The sequence below is a fragment of the Pygocentrus nattereri genome, chromosome 19 (genome assembly GCF_015220715.1).
Source record: "Pygocentrus nattereri isolate fPygNat1 chromosome 19, fPygNat1.pri, whole genome shotgun sequence".
In the NCBI taxonomy this organism is placed as follows: domain Eukaryota; kingdom Metazoa; phylum Chordata; class Actinopteri; order Characiformes; family Serrasalmidae; genus Pygocentrus; species Pygocentrus nattereri.
The window spans coordinates 10,974,750-10,990,512 of NC_051229.1; the positions used below are offsets into that span (position 1 = coordinate 10,974,750).

General features: G+C 39.4%; 1 protein-coding gene across 2 annotated transcripts in view; it reads left to right on the forward strand.

The window, feature by feature from the left end:
• sema6ba (sema domain, transmembrane domain (TM), and cytoplasmic domain, (semaphorin) 6Ba) overlaps positions 1 to 15,763 on the forward strand; it is a 222,073-nt gene that overhangs the window by 195,069 nt on the left and 11,241 nt on the right. For both annotated transcript variants that reach the window (XM_017707447.2, XM_037531151.1), the window contains exons 15-16: positions 3,820 to 3,897; positions 4,168 to 4,226. In XM_017707447.2, the coding sequence (XP_017562936.1) occupies positions 3,820 to 3,897; positions 4,168 to 4,226 (137 nt within the window). The remainder of the gene's footprint in view (positions 1 to 3,819; positions 3,898 to 4,167; positions 4,227 to 15,763) is intronic.

Sequence of the window (15,763 nt, forward strand, 5' to 3'; positions counted from 1 at the left end):
AAACCAGCCATTAGGGGTGTACTTTGTGTACTTCTGGTGCGGGTCCCAAGCCCGGATAAATGGTGAGGGTTGCGTCAGGAAGGGCATCCGGCATAAAACTTGCCAAAACTATCATGCGGATCACAAATATGATTGCCATACCGGATCGGTCGAGGCCTGGGTTAACAACGACCGCCTCCAGTGCTGTTGACCAGCAGGGTGCCAGTGGAAATTGGACTACTGTAGGTCGAAGACCATCAAAGAGGAGAGGAGGAAGGCAGGTTAGAAGGCAGCGAGAGAGAAGGAAAGGCAGGAGTTTGGAGGTTAGAGTAGGGACTCTGAACATAGGGACAATGACTGGTAAAGGCAGAGAGCTTGCAGACATGATGGAGAGAAGGAAGGTAGATATTCTGTGTGTCCAGGAGACCAGATGGAAAGGAAGCAAGGCCAGGAACATTGGAGGTGGATTCAAAATGGTCTATCATGATGTGGAGAGGAAGAGAAATGGAGTAGGGATAATCCTAAAGGAGCATCTTGTGAAAAGTGTTCTGGATGTAAAGAGAGTGTCAGACAGGATCATGAGCCTGAAGTTGGAGGTTGATGGTGTGATTTTGAATGTGGTCAGTTCATATGCACCACAGGTTGGTTGTCAGTTAGAGGAGAAAGAGGAATTTTGGAGTAAGATGGATTAAGTGGTAGATGGTGTCCCTAGAGAGGAGAGATTAGTGATTGGTGCAGACTTTAATGGACATGTTGGTGAAGGGAACAGAGGGGATGAAGAGGTGCTGGGTATGTATGGTGTGAAAGACAGAAATGCGGAAGGTGAGATGGTTGTAGATTTTGCAAAGAGAATGGAAATGGCTGTGGTGAACACATATTTTCAGAAGAGGGAAGAACACAGGGTGACAAAGAAGAGTGGAGGGAGGTGCACACAGGTGGATTATATCCTTAGCAGGAGATGCCACCTAAAGGAGATTGGAGATTGTAAAGTGGTACCAGGGGAAAGTGTAGCAAGGCAGCATAGGGTGGTTGTCTGTAGAATGACATTAGAAACAAAGAAGAGGAAGAGAGTGAAAACAGAGCCAAAGATTAGATGGTGGAAGCTGAAGGAGGAGGATGGTTGCAGGCAGTTCAGGGAAAAATTTCAACAGGCCCTTGGGGGCAGTGAGGAGCTACCTGAGGACTGGGAAACTACAGCTAAGGTGATGAGAGAAACGGGCAAAAATGTGTTGGGTGTTTCGTCTGGTCAGAGGAAAGAAGACAAGGAAAGTTGGTGGTGGAATGAGGAAGTCCAGGAGAGTATTCAGAAGAGGAAGGCAGCTAAGAAAAAGTGGGATAACCAGAGAGATGAAGGAAGTAGGCAGGAGTACGGTGACGCTAGTCGCATAGCGAAAAGAATGGTGGCAAAGGCTCAGGCCTGTGATGAGCTGTATGAGAGGCTGGACAGTAAAGAAGGAGTAAAGGACTTGTATCGTTTGGCTAAACAGAGAGATAGAGCTGGAAAGGATGTACACCAGGTTAGGCTGATAAAGGATAGTGAGGGAAATGTACTAGTGAGTGAACAGAGAGTGTTGAGTAGATGGAAGGAGTACTTTGAAGAACTAATGAATGAGGAAAACGAGAGAAAGAAGAGGACAACAGGGGGAGAGATAGTGGATCAGGAAATGCAGAGAATTAGTAAGGTGGAAGTGAGGGCAGCTTTAAAAAGGATGAAGAATGGAAAGGCAGTTGGTCCAGATGACATATCTGTTGAGGTATGGAGATGTTTAGGAGAGAGGGCAGTGGACTTTTTAACCAGGTTATTTAACAAAATCCTGGAGAGTGAGAGGATGCCTGATGAGTGGAGAAGCAGTGTACTAGTCCCCATTTTTAAGAACAAGGGTGATGTGCAGAGCTGCAGTAACTACAGAGGTATAAAGTTGATGAGAGTAGAGAGCAGGTGGAAGAGAATCTGGAGAGGTGGAGGTTTGCACTGGAGAGGAGAAGAATGAAGGTCAGTAGAGACAAGACGGAATACATGTGTGTGAATGAGAGGGAGGCAGGGGAAAGGTGAAGATGCAAGGAGTAGAGGTCGTAAAGGTGGATGACTTCAAATATCTTGGGTCAACCATCCAGAGCAATGGACAGTGTAGAAAAGAGGTGAAGAAGAGGGTGCAGGCAGGATGGAGTGGGTGGAGACGGGTGTCAGGGCTGATGTGTGACAGAAGGATAGCAGCAAGAGTGAAAGGGAAGGTTTACAAGACAGTAGTGCGTCCTGCTATGATGTATGGTTTGGAGACTGTGGCTCTGTCTAAAAGACAGGAGGCTGAGCTGGAGGTGGCGGATGAAGATGCTGAGATTTTCGTTGGGAGTGACAAGGATGGACAAGATTAGAAATGAGCAGATCAGAGGGACAGTGAAGGTGGAGCAGTTGGGAGGTAAAGCCAGAGAGGCCAGGTTGAGATGGTTTGGACATGTGTTGAGGAGGAATAGTGGATATATTGGTCAAAGAATGTTGGAGATGGAGCTGCCAGGTAGAAGAAGAAGAGGTAGACCTCAGAGAAGGTTTATGGATGTAGTGAAGGTGGACATGGAGATGGTTGGTGTAAAAGTAGAGGAGGCAGTTGATAGGGCAAGATGGAGGCAGATGATCCGCTGTGGCGACCCCTAAAGGGAGCGGCCGAAAGAAGAAGAGGTCGTGGTGGTGCCAGACCCTATTCCAGGAGCCATCAGTTGGAAGGCAACTACAGAAAAAAATAAATCTATTTACATTTTATTGTGGTAATTTGCTGTTCTACTACACAGTTTTTTACTAATCATATTTGGTTTGATGCATATATATTTATATTTTCTGTGTTTAAGTCAGAAAGCTTGTCTGATTCAAACACCATATAATTGTATTAACTTCTAAAATTATTCCTCAAAAAGCAAAATGTGTTATCTTGTGTCCACTCGCCCTTGCTAGGTAGGTTTGGGTAATGAGGTGGTCAATTCTAAGACTAACAAAATTACACTGATACCAAACAGGTCCTAGCGATAGAGCTGAAAAAAGACATAATAAAATATTTAATAAATGGAAAATTATGTGGAGTAGCAAGGTAGTAAGTACAAACAATCCAACTGAAATGTCACACATTTAAGCAGGAAAATAAATCAAGAAAAGTTTAAAGTTATAAGGATTCAGCAAACAGAGGAAGAATTATTGTTTTCTTTTACAGCCCAGATTCAGTTTCATTGATAGGCAATAGACAGGCACACAGAGTAATGTACTTGTCTGCTTCAAACACCATAAAATTTAATCTAATCTAATATCAAATATGCAAATAAACATAAATAAAGAAAAAAGTAATGAAAATTTCTTATTTTGATCAAAGTTGATATTGGGAGGTAGTTTGAAGAACAAAAGCTGGTTCGATTTTCTCCTTGACACGTCAAGGACACCTCAAGTTTCATCACAATCACATTTGATTTAACATGATAACGTACAGATTAGCCGATTAAAATGTTGGATGATAACTATAAATAATACTGGGCTGCCACAATGAAAAGTTAGGAAAATATTAAACAAATGTGTACTGTACATTATATTCATATCAGTTCAATTTACCCCATATAACTATGTGTTGCTTACTTACACATGATCATCAATTTCTGAGAGTTTTTTTCTTCTTCATCAGTTTAATACCTACAGCAGTTTAAGCATGTCAGTGCAATGCAGTTTGAGTACTGAAATGCTGATATCATAGTAATGATTTAAATATTGGACAGCCCTGTAATACAGTAGCCTTGTGTTTTTGTTGATAACAAAAGTGTTTGTACTGATATTGAAGTTGTGTATTGAAAGTGTGTGCTTGTGTGCAGGAACTGCATCTCCTCTAGAGATCCGTATTGCGGCTGGACCAGAGGAAGCACCTGTTCTCTCCTCAGACCTGGAACCAGGTGAGACTCATATTGAGCACATACTGCAACACTTTATCAGCTGTTGAAAAAAATCTCTGAAGTGGAAACTTTATAGGAAAAGAAAAAACACATTAGCTTTTAATGTATGTTAATGTAATGAGATACATAATTAAATGTGTGTGTGTGTATGTATGTATGTATGTATGTATGTGTATATATATATATATATATATATATATATTATAATATATATTATTGTTTAGTTTTGGTCTGCAGGACTCATTTTCTCTTTACCCCTTTGTTATCCAGGCTTCCCTTTGTGCAGGATGTTGAATATGGCAACATCACACATCTTGGAGACTGTGATGGTAAGTTATTTCAATATTGCACAGGGCTGATATATTTCACACACATATTTCTAACAACACAGAATATAAAGTACTTAGGCGTTAACCTTTATGGAAAAAAATTCCAGCCATGATTTTTTTTCAAGTCAAAAATTCACATCATGTTTGCCCAACTTATGCAAAAGCTTGGGTGCTGGTCAAGTGCCAGGTTTTGTTGATTTGTGAAAGTGTCAACATATCCTCTACAGAGAACATATTTAATACACAATTACGGTACATTTGCTGGATCCTGTGGAAAAGTTATGGCACATTTTATACATAGTCTTGTTTTTCCAATATTTATTTCCAGTATAATATTTAAGTGTATTCTCTGTAGAGGCTGTCTTGACTTATTTTCACTTAGAAAATCCACAACTGGGTTGATCAAACACAACCTGAAAATTAACCCCTGTAACCAACAAGAAATGGATGTGCCCTCTTGGTTTTAAAAAGTCAAGCATGGGGCTTTTGTATATACAAAAAAACAAACAAACAAAACACTTTACAAGTGGGCATTCTGATAGTACTGGTGTGGGTTATCTCTGTTTTTCTCTGGCTTTCCTATAAAGTCTGCACATGTTTATCCAGAAAATATACACGCACACACACATGCACACACACACACACACACACACACACACACACACACACACAGAGGCTCTAACTCTGTCACTTTGCCTCTGTTCACCTTGTAAGCCCTTGCTGTATAAGGCTGTTCTGCACAGGCTTTTAACACTCTACTACTGGCAACAGCCAACAGCAAGATGGATCAGCCACTCTCTCTCTCTCACACACACACACAAACACACAGAGGGAGAGAGAGAGAGACAGACACATATGGAGACAGTGACAGAGAAAAAGAGAGAGACAAAGACAGAATATTAAACAGTTGAGAGAAAGTTTAGCAACAAAGTTAGGAGAAACTAAGAGAGAGGGCATAGAGAGGGCATGCGGCCAGAATAACATCTGCTGTAACATGTTACTGCTGTGTAGGTTTACTGTGAGTGAGAAATTTTACCATGATTTCATTTCTTTTTAGTACCATTTATAATTACTTTTATATTTACACAGTAGTTGAATATGCTAAAACTGTCAGACATAGGATCAACTAGCATGTGACATAAGCGCTCATCAAATGTTGACATTGTTATATTACTGAACAAAATCTGTCATGGCAACTCAGAGAGCATAATACCTGCATATCATGTGCCATAACATGGTTAAAGCAAGATTATGTCAAGATATTTTGCAGAATTAAAGTGTTACTGCTTTATCTTTGGATTTTTTAATTTTTACTCTTGAAGAAAAGCCTGAGAACTGCCTTTTGACCAAAGATTAGCATCTATTTTACTGAATATCCAGAAACATCCAGCTTATTTTGAATAGTCTACTGGAGATGCTTTGCAGTTTCCTACCTTGTCACAAACCTATATGCTATATAAACTTACATATAACTAAATATTAGGGGTGCAACAATATTCTGATATCTGATGTTTTTCATGTACATATCTGCTGATGCCAATACATAAACATTTATAAAACGTGTAAATTGGTACTAAATCTACTTGTATCAGCATTATAGATAAATATAACGTATATTTCTAGTTACAAAAGCAGTAAAATGAATAACATGCCGATATTTTAGCACAGTAGTACAGCATCACCTAACATTTTGCACTAACAGAGTACAAATGAATACATTATCAGATACTGGTTTGAAATATTATCTATCTAATACTATAGGCAATTAATAAGCAATTATCGTTTGATACCAATTTACAATCAACAACTTAGTTCAACCTAACATTTACAAATTTGGGAGAGACTCCCAAACAAATATACAAAGCAACTTACTACAAATGAAGCGTTAGTCTTGCTACGTGGCTGCAATGGTGTCCCAAGTGGTTGCTAGGTTGTTGCTGGGTGATTGTTATGGTATCTTTGGTGTTGCTAGGAAGTTGTTATCATCCCCAGAGTGGTTGCTAAGATGATACTAGGCCATTGCTATGGTCTCCCAGGCAAGTGCTAAGGTGTAGCTAGGTGATTGTTATGGTATACCAGGTGGTCAGATAGCAATATCACTAATAATTAAAGTCTATAAGATCTAATCTAAATAAAGTGGGATCAAGTACTACTATAATAATTAATTACAAGGATTCTTATATTCTAAATGCATCTGACTGCTGTATTTTACACCCCTTGTAGTAAAGTTAAGCACTGTCATCAATAGAGAAAGAAAATAATAGAATAAAGATGAGCATCCAGTGTCTGTAACTGTTAATCTATGTGTTCTGTAGCCATTCAGCTCAGAAATGAGTGAAAACTTAGAACAAAGCAGAGACGATTTCCTCTCAAAGCCTTTTAAAGCCCAAATTCTCATTAAGTTCAAAATGTGCTTTCAAAAGCTGCACAAAGCCTGCGTCCTGGCACTGTAGAATTGAGTTTCTCTCCGTTGCGCTTTGTCCTCCTTCCAAACACACGGATCACAAATCTGTCTCGGCGTCCCAATTTGTCGCAGCGTTCTTTTAGAGGAGTTGTAGAAGTGGAGCGGCAGCAGGGTTCCATAGCCCGAGCTCGGAGAGCACTTGAGCAGAAGAGCAGAACGGGTTAGCATGCTGGCCCCGGCCGAGGTGATTATAGAGCGGAGGAAATCTTCACAGCGGTGGGGACAGCTCCCGGGCTCAGACAGAGAGAGAGAGAACTTTCTCACTTTACGCTTGGTGAAGTATAATGTAGGCACTTAAAAAATCTGTATTACTCGACAGACTTATAAGCAAGCCTATAAACATTAACCACTGTGTTAAACTACAATTATTGAACAAATTAAACAAATTATTAAAGTTATGAACAAAGAAAACTTCTAAAATCAGCTTAAATTATTACGTGTGGTTTGATTTTGTAATGATAAGCTTTAGGCCTAAAGTAGTGCTCAGGGACTCGAAAAAGTGTTTTTAGTTGAGGGTGCTAAAGATTTTGAGATTCTGCCCTAAGCATTTTTACTGCTGTTACTCAACCTACACCACAACATATGTTGCTTGCTTTAGTAAAGTATCTTCTACTGCTGCGTGTTAGAAGTTGCTTACAAAAAGCACATCTTTGCTGTGCTCACAATATTTTAAAGTTCTGAAATCCAGCATGCTTGGTAGTCCAGATTGAAGATTTTTTTTTATTGACTTGGACAATATTTGCTGTCGGACTTGCCTTGGTCTCAGCAACTGATCTTCCTAGATTTGCTCTCTAGTTTCAACCACGATCAACTAAATACATACATGATATTTATTTGTATTTTCCTTCACCAGCACACACTGGCTCATACTCAAGCAACTCAAGACCAATTAACTGTCTGTTTGTCTTTGATTTAGCCAGTTAGCGCTGGCCTTAATTTGGTTCTCTCAGAGCGCCTAATGCCAAGAAACTCAGGGTGCTGATGATCTTCGAAAAAACTGAGAAAACTTCCCCATATCTGACTAAATTTGGAGATGTACTGTTGGAGCCATATGTTAAACTTTCCACCCATACCACATTTGTGTTAGTGAGCAGAAAAAGAGTGAGTTAATTATGATTTTCAATTAATGAAGAGTTGCTGTTGTACAAACAGAATATAAAATGAATGCAAATGTAAGTTATTACCTAACTGTGTAATGTATTATGTAACTCTACTTTGTTTTAACAATATTGCAAAATTAAAATAATAACCCTAGGTGTCAGTTAGATTAGGCCCAAGCCCAAATGAGACTTTTAGCTATGGGATACAAAGGTCATTGTGATTTAAGTCTAGGCAATTTTCATGAAAATGGCTCTTAAAATAAAAACTTATAAACATCTAAAAGTAAATCATCGTCCAAAGTCAGGGTTGGCAAACCAAATGTTAAGAAGAGCCATTTTGTCCTATTAGCAAAAATCAAACTACCTCTGGAGCCACAATATGTTATGTCAGTTTTATCATCTTGGCTGTAAATATGCCTCAGTATGTGCTAATGTACTAGTATAGGCTAAAAATATAAACAAAAACTCAGAATTACTTTGATATACCTTTAGCTTTAGCTCAGCTATAGCTGCTTTTCACGCATCTCTGGCAGGAAACTTTTCCAAAAAGTGGAATAGTTTCTTGTAAAATGTCTTTGAACGTTTGACTTTTTATGAGGCTGAGGTCAGCTTCTAATTCGCCAACTTCTTTTTCGAAAATTCAGACTTCAGTTTTGTGACTTTTTGACAGTTTCTCGTTGCAGATTAAGCATACCAGAAAACCAGCTGGATTGTTTATAAAAGCAAGTAAGCCCATTTGTCTCCAAATGATTGATGTCTGTGCGCCAACCTTCGGGGTTAAAGGGTGAATTAGCAGTTTTATACTAACTCCAGCGTTTAAGAACATTTATTGTTAAGACTGTATTAGAACGATGAGCAGAGCTTTATTTTACTGAAAAGTGGATTGATTTTTTTTTTTAGTTTTTACATAAAAACTAATTCTGCTGTGGAGCCGCAACAAGGCAGAGAAAGAGCCGCATGTGCCTCCGGAACTGCAAGTTGCTGACCCCTGTTGACTTGGTCTTGCTCTCATTTGGACTTCATTCAATCTCAACATTTTGAGTCATAGATAAAGATGGGCTTGAAAACAGCTCTTGCTAAAGTGTCCTATTGGAATACAATTCATTTATATTGTTTTTGCAGTTCTTGCTTTTAAAGCCAATGAAAATCAGAATCAAATCATAACACATTTCCAAGCATGATGTATTTCTGAGTGATATCTCTATGCTAGTTTTTGGTCGATGATAAGTGGGGGTGCTGTGAGGGGCAGGTGAAACATGACATTAGTTAATACTATTCTTCCCACGTAGTGGTGCACAGTGAGGCTACCAAAACTCAATCACATTTCCGTGGAAGATTATGGGAAAACAGGAATTTTGTTTTTTAAATTGCAATAGAAAACATGAATTGAAGAAATGAATTGAAAATGCTAAAATGGTCAATTATTTATTTGAAATTCACCTGTAACTTTGATAAGCTGGCTCATATATGTAGATTCTTGCTAACTGTGGCTCATTCTGGCGATATCCTGCTGAAAGACTTAAAACATTTATTTTTGTTACCATAATTATGCCTGATTAGGAAACCTTTCCTCACTCACCCCTAAAAGTACAATCTCTTGGACCTCATGTTGTCAGGTAATTTGAGGTGGGAGTTCACTCAAGAGTCCTGCATCTTGAAGAGCTATTAACATAAAGCTTCAGTTTCTATGACATAATGCGTCCTTGTAGTGCTTCCCCTGCTATAACTCCAAAGATGGGTAGTGACTAGTTACTTTTACTCAGGAACATTTAATTAAAGCTGTATGTAAATGAAGCACAAGTAACATTACAAAATGTTCTTCTGCACGTTGCATGCAATTACAAATTTCCACCAGAGACATATAAAGTGTAGCTTTAAGTACAATTGTATAGATTTTGATAATGCATTTACTTACTAGTCAAGTATATTTGTTAAAAAGGCATCTGCTTTTTGCTCAGCTACATTTTAGCAACATTTAGTTCTTTTTTGTATTTAATTTAATTCTGTTCAGTTGCTTCAGATTCTGGACTGACTGGCTGCTCACAAGTCTCACTTTGGAGCTTTTGCATTTCATTTTAGACTAAAAATAACCCAAAAAAGAGACACCAATATTTAGATTAACCTAGATTAACGCCTAATGAATTTAAGATCCTATACAGATAATGTATGTACCAAGAAGTGGAGTTTTTAAGGGAACTCTTGTGCTTAAGTAGTTTATTTGGTCTGATTCTTTCCCCTCAAGTTGTTTTGCTAAGCAACTTTTACTTCTACATGAGTGATTATTCCTTGTAGTTGAGTATGAGTTTAGACTGTTCTGCTCACCTTATAGCACTTAATTGAGCTCATGGATTACCACAGACGTGGTACTCAACCCTTAAAGATAATCAGATATGTTACAGCACTGCAAAAGCACTGAACTACGCAGTGCAGTAAATTCCAGGACTGGAATTCAGAAGCAGTGGCCTAGTAGAATAAGCTCTTCTACACAGCCGGGCCCCAGGCTCCCCTAAGGCCATCCCATAACACTGATGCCTGCCTGTCATATAACAGGGCTGAATGTTTTAATCCACTATCTGCATTATCTGCTTGCTGTAGCTTACTTCAGCTGAGCCAGCCAGGAACTCTACTTGTTTGTCTTGTCTTGCATATATTTAAGCTTCTTCACTTTGTCAGATAGCTGGACCTCAGCTACACTGCTTAGACAGAAACTGAAATAATCGACAAATATTACACTGAAACAACATTAAGCCTAATGGACCACTATTACCATAAACCGAAGGAGCTGAGAATGAAAAGCCTTTATTTTTAGAATGTAATAGGCTTTCTTTCCTCCAGAAGTAATTTTCTTTTAACATGTTGAAAATATAATTGGCCAACATATGTCATTACTTCGAGGGGCTGCTGTCAAGACCCAAGGCAATCATGTCTGCCTAATGGTAAGAGCACATCTGTTAAAACTGAGAAGAACCCTGTACCACACAATAAATCTTCACACTGACAGGCGAATTGAAGTTAACTGAAAGTTCCTTTTGAATGGGTCTTATACAAAATGAGGGCAAGCAGACAGGGAATGAAAACAAGGGAGCAGCATGGGAGAGAATTTAGTGGAAGGATTAATACTGTTTTCACAGGCAAAATTTGTCAGGCAAAAATAGAGAAATATACACACCCACACACACACACACACGTCATCTAAACCACTTATACTTCTGGGTCGCGGTGCGTTGCTGGAGGCTATCCCAGCTGTCATCGGACAGAAGGCATGATACACCCTGGACAGGTCGCCAGTCCATCAGAGGGTAGACAGACAGACAGACAGACCTACACATTTGCTCACACATTCACACCTAGGGGCCATTTAGCATGTCCAGTTGGCCTGACTGCATGTCTTTGGACTGTGGGAGGAAACCCATTCAGACATGGGGAGAACATACAAACTCCACACAAAAAGGACCCTGGTCGCCCGGCCGGGAATCAAACCCAGGCCCTTCTTGCTGTGAGGTAACAGCACTACCCACTATATATATATATATATATATATATATATATATATATATATATATATATATATATATATATATAGCAAAATGTATACATATACACAGTCAAATAACTGACATCTTCACTTAATTAGGAACAATAAAAATTCCAATGAATGAGGCCAAAGTAGAAGTGAACAAGAATCCTTGGAAGGATTTATTTACTTCCTGACAATCTGACATACAGTCGTATGCAAGTTTGAACACCCACAGTCAATGTGTTGCATTCTCTAGTATAAAAGATAAAAAAGCACATTAAGTTTTGAAACTGAATACGCGCGTATTAATGCCAATTGAGATAGTAATAAGCTCAAGATATACTCACCATTTCTTGGGATACTTCTTGAATTTTTTTCAGTTAGAAAAAAGTCAAAAAGATCTTCATAAAAAATGAAGTTGAAAGATTTTGATTTATCAAAATTTTAATTTTTAAATGAAAAATCTTTATTCAAAAAATGCTGTCTCATGTTTTCATGTCACTGCTGAAACACAATTTTAGTCCATAGGTGGAGCCTAATTTTAGCCACACCCCTGCATTTTAGTTCAGGAACTGAGCAGTTAGATCCTATTGTTTTGAAATATATGTAAAACCCTGAAAATCGGTGTGTAAAAAGTGTCACTACTGAAACACATACCTTGTGCATACCTAAACTTTTTTATGTTGTAATGAAACATTGTGATTTTCTGTGTGTACAACTGTTCAAAGCTGTGTTTCCTAGTCATGTACTGGCATTTCAAGTTAGCTAAAACTGTGACTACTGAAACAGTCACTACTGAAACATTTGGTAAAGGTTTAGTAATGTTATAATTCTATTACAAATCTGTGACAAAATGGAATGTACAATTGTTTATTTTAATAAAATAACCTTAATTAAAGTATAGGGTAATATTAGTGCAAAGTCAAAGTCAGTTACAAATCTGAAATTGGTTTTGAAACAGTCATGTAGAATAATCTACTAACACTCAGAAGACACACAGTGAACCGTTTTACATCAGAACCCTCTGAATAACTATGTTAACATCTCAATGATTGAATTACATAGAAATGTTTAAACACTAAAGTATGGGTACGGCCTTATTTTATAATTTAGCATCTAATGTTAATTGCACTGCGTTATGGGAGATAATGTTACCTACACGTATTTACAAAGGTATATATATTCATGAAACTTTAGCATCATATAACCTTAAATAGCTAGTTAAATAGCATTTAGTATTATATAGCTAGATAGCAATTATTATATAGCTAAATAAATAGCAATTAGCATTCTATAGCTAACTTCTTCTTCTTCTTTCGGCTGCTCCCTTTAGGGGTCGCCACAGCGGATCATCTGCCTCCATCTTGCCCTATCCATTGCCTCCTCTACTTTCACAACAACCATCTCCATGTCCACCTCCACTACATCCATAAACCTTCTTTGAGGTCTACCTCTTCTCCTTCTACCCGGCAGCTCCATCTCCAACATTCTTTGACCAATATATCCACTTTTCCTCCTCAGCACATGTCCAAACCATCTCAACCTGGCCTCTCTGGCTTTATCTCCAACCTGCTCCACCTTCACTGTCCCTCTGATCTGCTCATTTCTAATCTTGTCCATCCTTGTCACTCCCAACGAAAAGCTCAGCATCTTCATCTCCGCCACCTCCAGCTCAGCCTCCTGTCTTTTAGACAGAGCCACAGTCTCCAAACCATACATCATAGCAGGACGCACTACTGTCTTGTAAACCTTCCCTTTCACTCTTGCTGCTATCCTTCTGTCACACATCAGCCCTGACATCCGTCTCCACCCACTCCATCCTGCCTGCACCCTCTTCTTCACCTCTTTTCTACACTGTCCATTGCTCTGGATGGTTGAAAGATATTTGAAGTCATCCACCTTTACGACCTCTACTCCTTGCATCTTCACCTTTCCACCTGCCTCCCTCTCATTCACACACATGTATTCTGTCTTGTCTCTACTGACCTTCATTCCTCTCCTCTCCAGTGCAAACCTCCACCTCTCCATATTCTCTTCCACCTGCTCTCTACTCTCACCACAGATAGTAATTAGCATTATTTAGCTAGCTAAATAGCAATTGACATGATATAGCTAAATAAATTGCAATTAGTATCATATAACTAGCTAAATAACAATTAGCATCTTACAGCCAGCTAAATAGCAAGTTTTTAATTAAGGTTACTTGATAGATGATTGAAATACACAATATATTTCCCAGTGATTCACTTTGAGCTCCAGTTCACTTACAGTATTGTTCATTTAATACAATACAATATATTGTAAATAATGTTACATAGTACTTGTGACAGTAAACCTCTGTGCAATAGCATGATAATACAAATACTATGCAGTATCTGTTATCTTTTGTCTCCAATAACAGCAGAAGCTGGAGGCAGTATGTCTGCTTCTTTGCTCTGCTGAAAAACACAAACCCAGCCCCACTCCCACTTCAAGTATTCCACAAAGCAACACAGCACCCTAAAATGGCCGTCTCTCTGCTAGGCTTGTCAGATTTATGGCGGGAGTGTGGAGCCTGCTCTGCCATTAAAGCATCATCATGATGAACCTGAGGCCACGGTACAGTGCCGCCTGAGCCTGTCTGTCCTTCCACCCCCTTCACATCAAAGAGCGGCCTCACTTCAAAGAGCTTCTCTCCTCCATAGCCAGACACTATGGCTGTGATGTTTTTAACATTGACCTCCTATGTGGGCTAAGAAGTTGCATGTTTGAGGGTTAAAGAAAGGAAACTCTTTGCAGGGTGTTGCTGGATTTGATTGTTAAAGCAATAGCTTGGCAAATAAATCTGATTTGCAGAATTTTCCCATCAACTTAAGTGTCAATCAGCCAAGTTTGGTGTCCAAAGTTGGACAATAGCTAAAGACAATACATACATAGAGTACATGCACCATATACATACATACATACATACATACATACAGCATTCAGACATAATATTATGGTCACCTCCTTGTTTCTTCGCTCAGTGTCCATTTTATCAGCTCCCATTACAAACTGTAGTCCATCTGTGTCTGCACAGTTTGTTAGCCCCCTTATACCCTGTTTATGGACCCTAGCAGGTACTATTTGGGTGGTGGATCATTCTCAGCACTGCAGTGACGCTGACATAGTGGTGGTATGTTAGTGTGTGTTGTGCTGGTATGAGTGGATCAGACACAGCAGTGCTGCTGGAGGCTTTAAACACCTCAGTGACTGAGAATAGTCCACCAACCAAAAGTATCCAGCCAACAGCGTCCTGTGGGCAGCGTCCTATGACCACTGATGAAGGACTAGAGGATGACCAATACAAACTGTGTAGCTGCAGATGAGCTATCGCCTCTGACTTTACATCTACAAGGTGGACTGACCAGGTAGGAGTGTCTAATAGAGTGGACAGTGAGTGGACATTTAAAAACTCCAGCAGCACTGCTGTGTCTGATCTACTCGTACCAGTGCAACACACACTAACACACCACCACCATGTCAGTGTTACTGCAGTGCTGAGAATGATCCACTACCCAAATAGTACCTGCTCTATGAGGGTCCATGGAGGTCCTGACCACTGAAGAACAGGGTAAAAGGGGGCTAACAAAGTATCAGAGAAACAGATGGACTACAGTCTGTAATTGTAGAACTACAAAGAGCACCTATATAGTAAATGGAACTGATAAAATGGAAAATGAGCGTAGAAACAAGGAGGTGGTCATATTGTTGTGCCTGTGTATATTCATTCATTCATTCATCATTTATTCATCATCTTTAACCACTTAATCCAGATAGGGTCATGGTACCAGTTGGGAGAGTAGAGAATGCCAGATGACCCTGTCCACCACAACTTCTTCCAGCTCATTCTGGGGGACACCAAGCTGTTCCCAGGCCAACTTGGAGATATAATCCCTCCAAGTTGGTATGAAAGTGGCTCAGGGTCTCATCCCAGTAGGCCGTGCCTGGCAAACCCCCACTGGGAGGCATCCATGGGCCATCCTGGTCAGATGCCTGAACCACCTCAACTGGCTCCTCACAATGTGTATAGGTGGTGGGAGATCGCAGGGAGGTCTTTGATCCTAAATAAATAAATAAAATCTATTGGAAATTTCTTAACAGCTCAGTGTGAGGCACTGTTTTGCACAATGCTAACAATGCACTGTATGGGAATGTGCCTGTTACAAAGGCACTGTGCTTTCAGGGCTCTATGTTCCTACAGCTCTGTGTGCAGCTCTTTAGCGTATTTGATACATCATATCTCTAAGATGATACATGAACCATGAAAATGTTCCCAAGGTCATGGTTAACATCATAGGGCCCTCAGTTAAGATAGCCTCAGAGTTCTAATTAGCTAGCTAAGCAAACTGTGTAAGTGTAAGTGTAGAATACATCAACTTTCTGAATAATTGCTTTCTCTGATTTAAGCAGCATGTATTGCCTTTCTTTTTTGTTA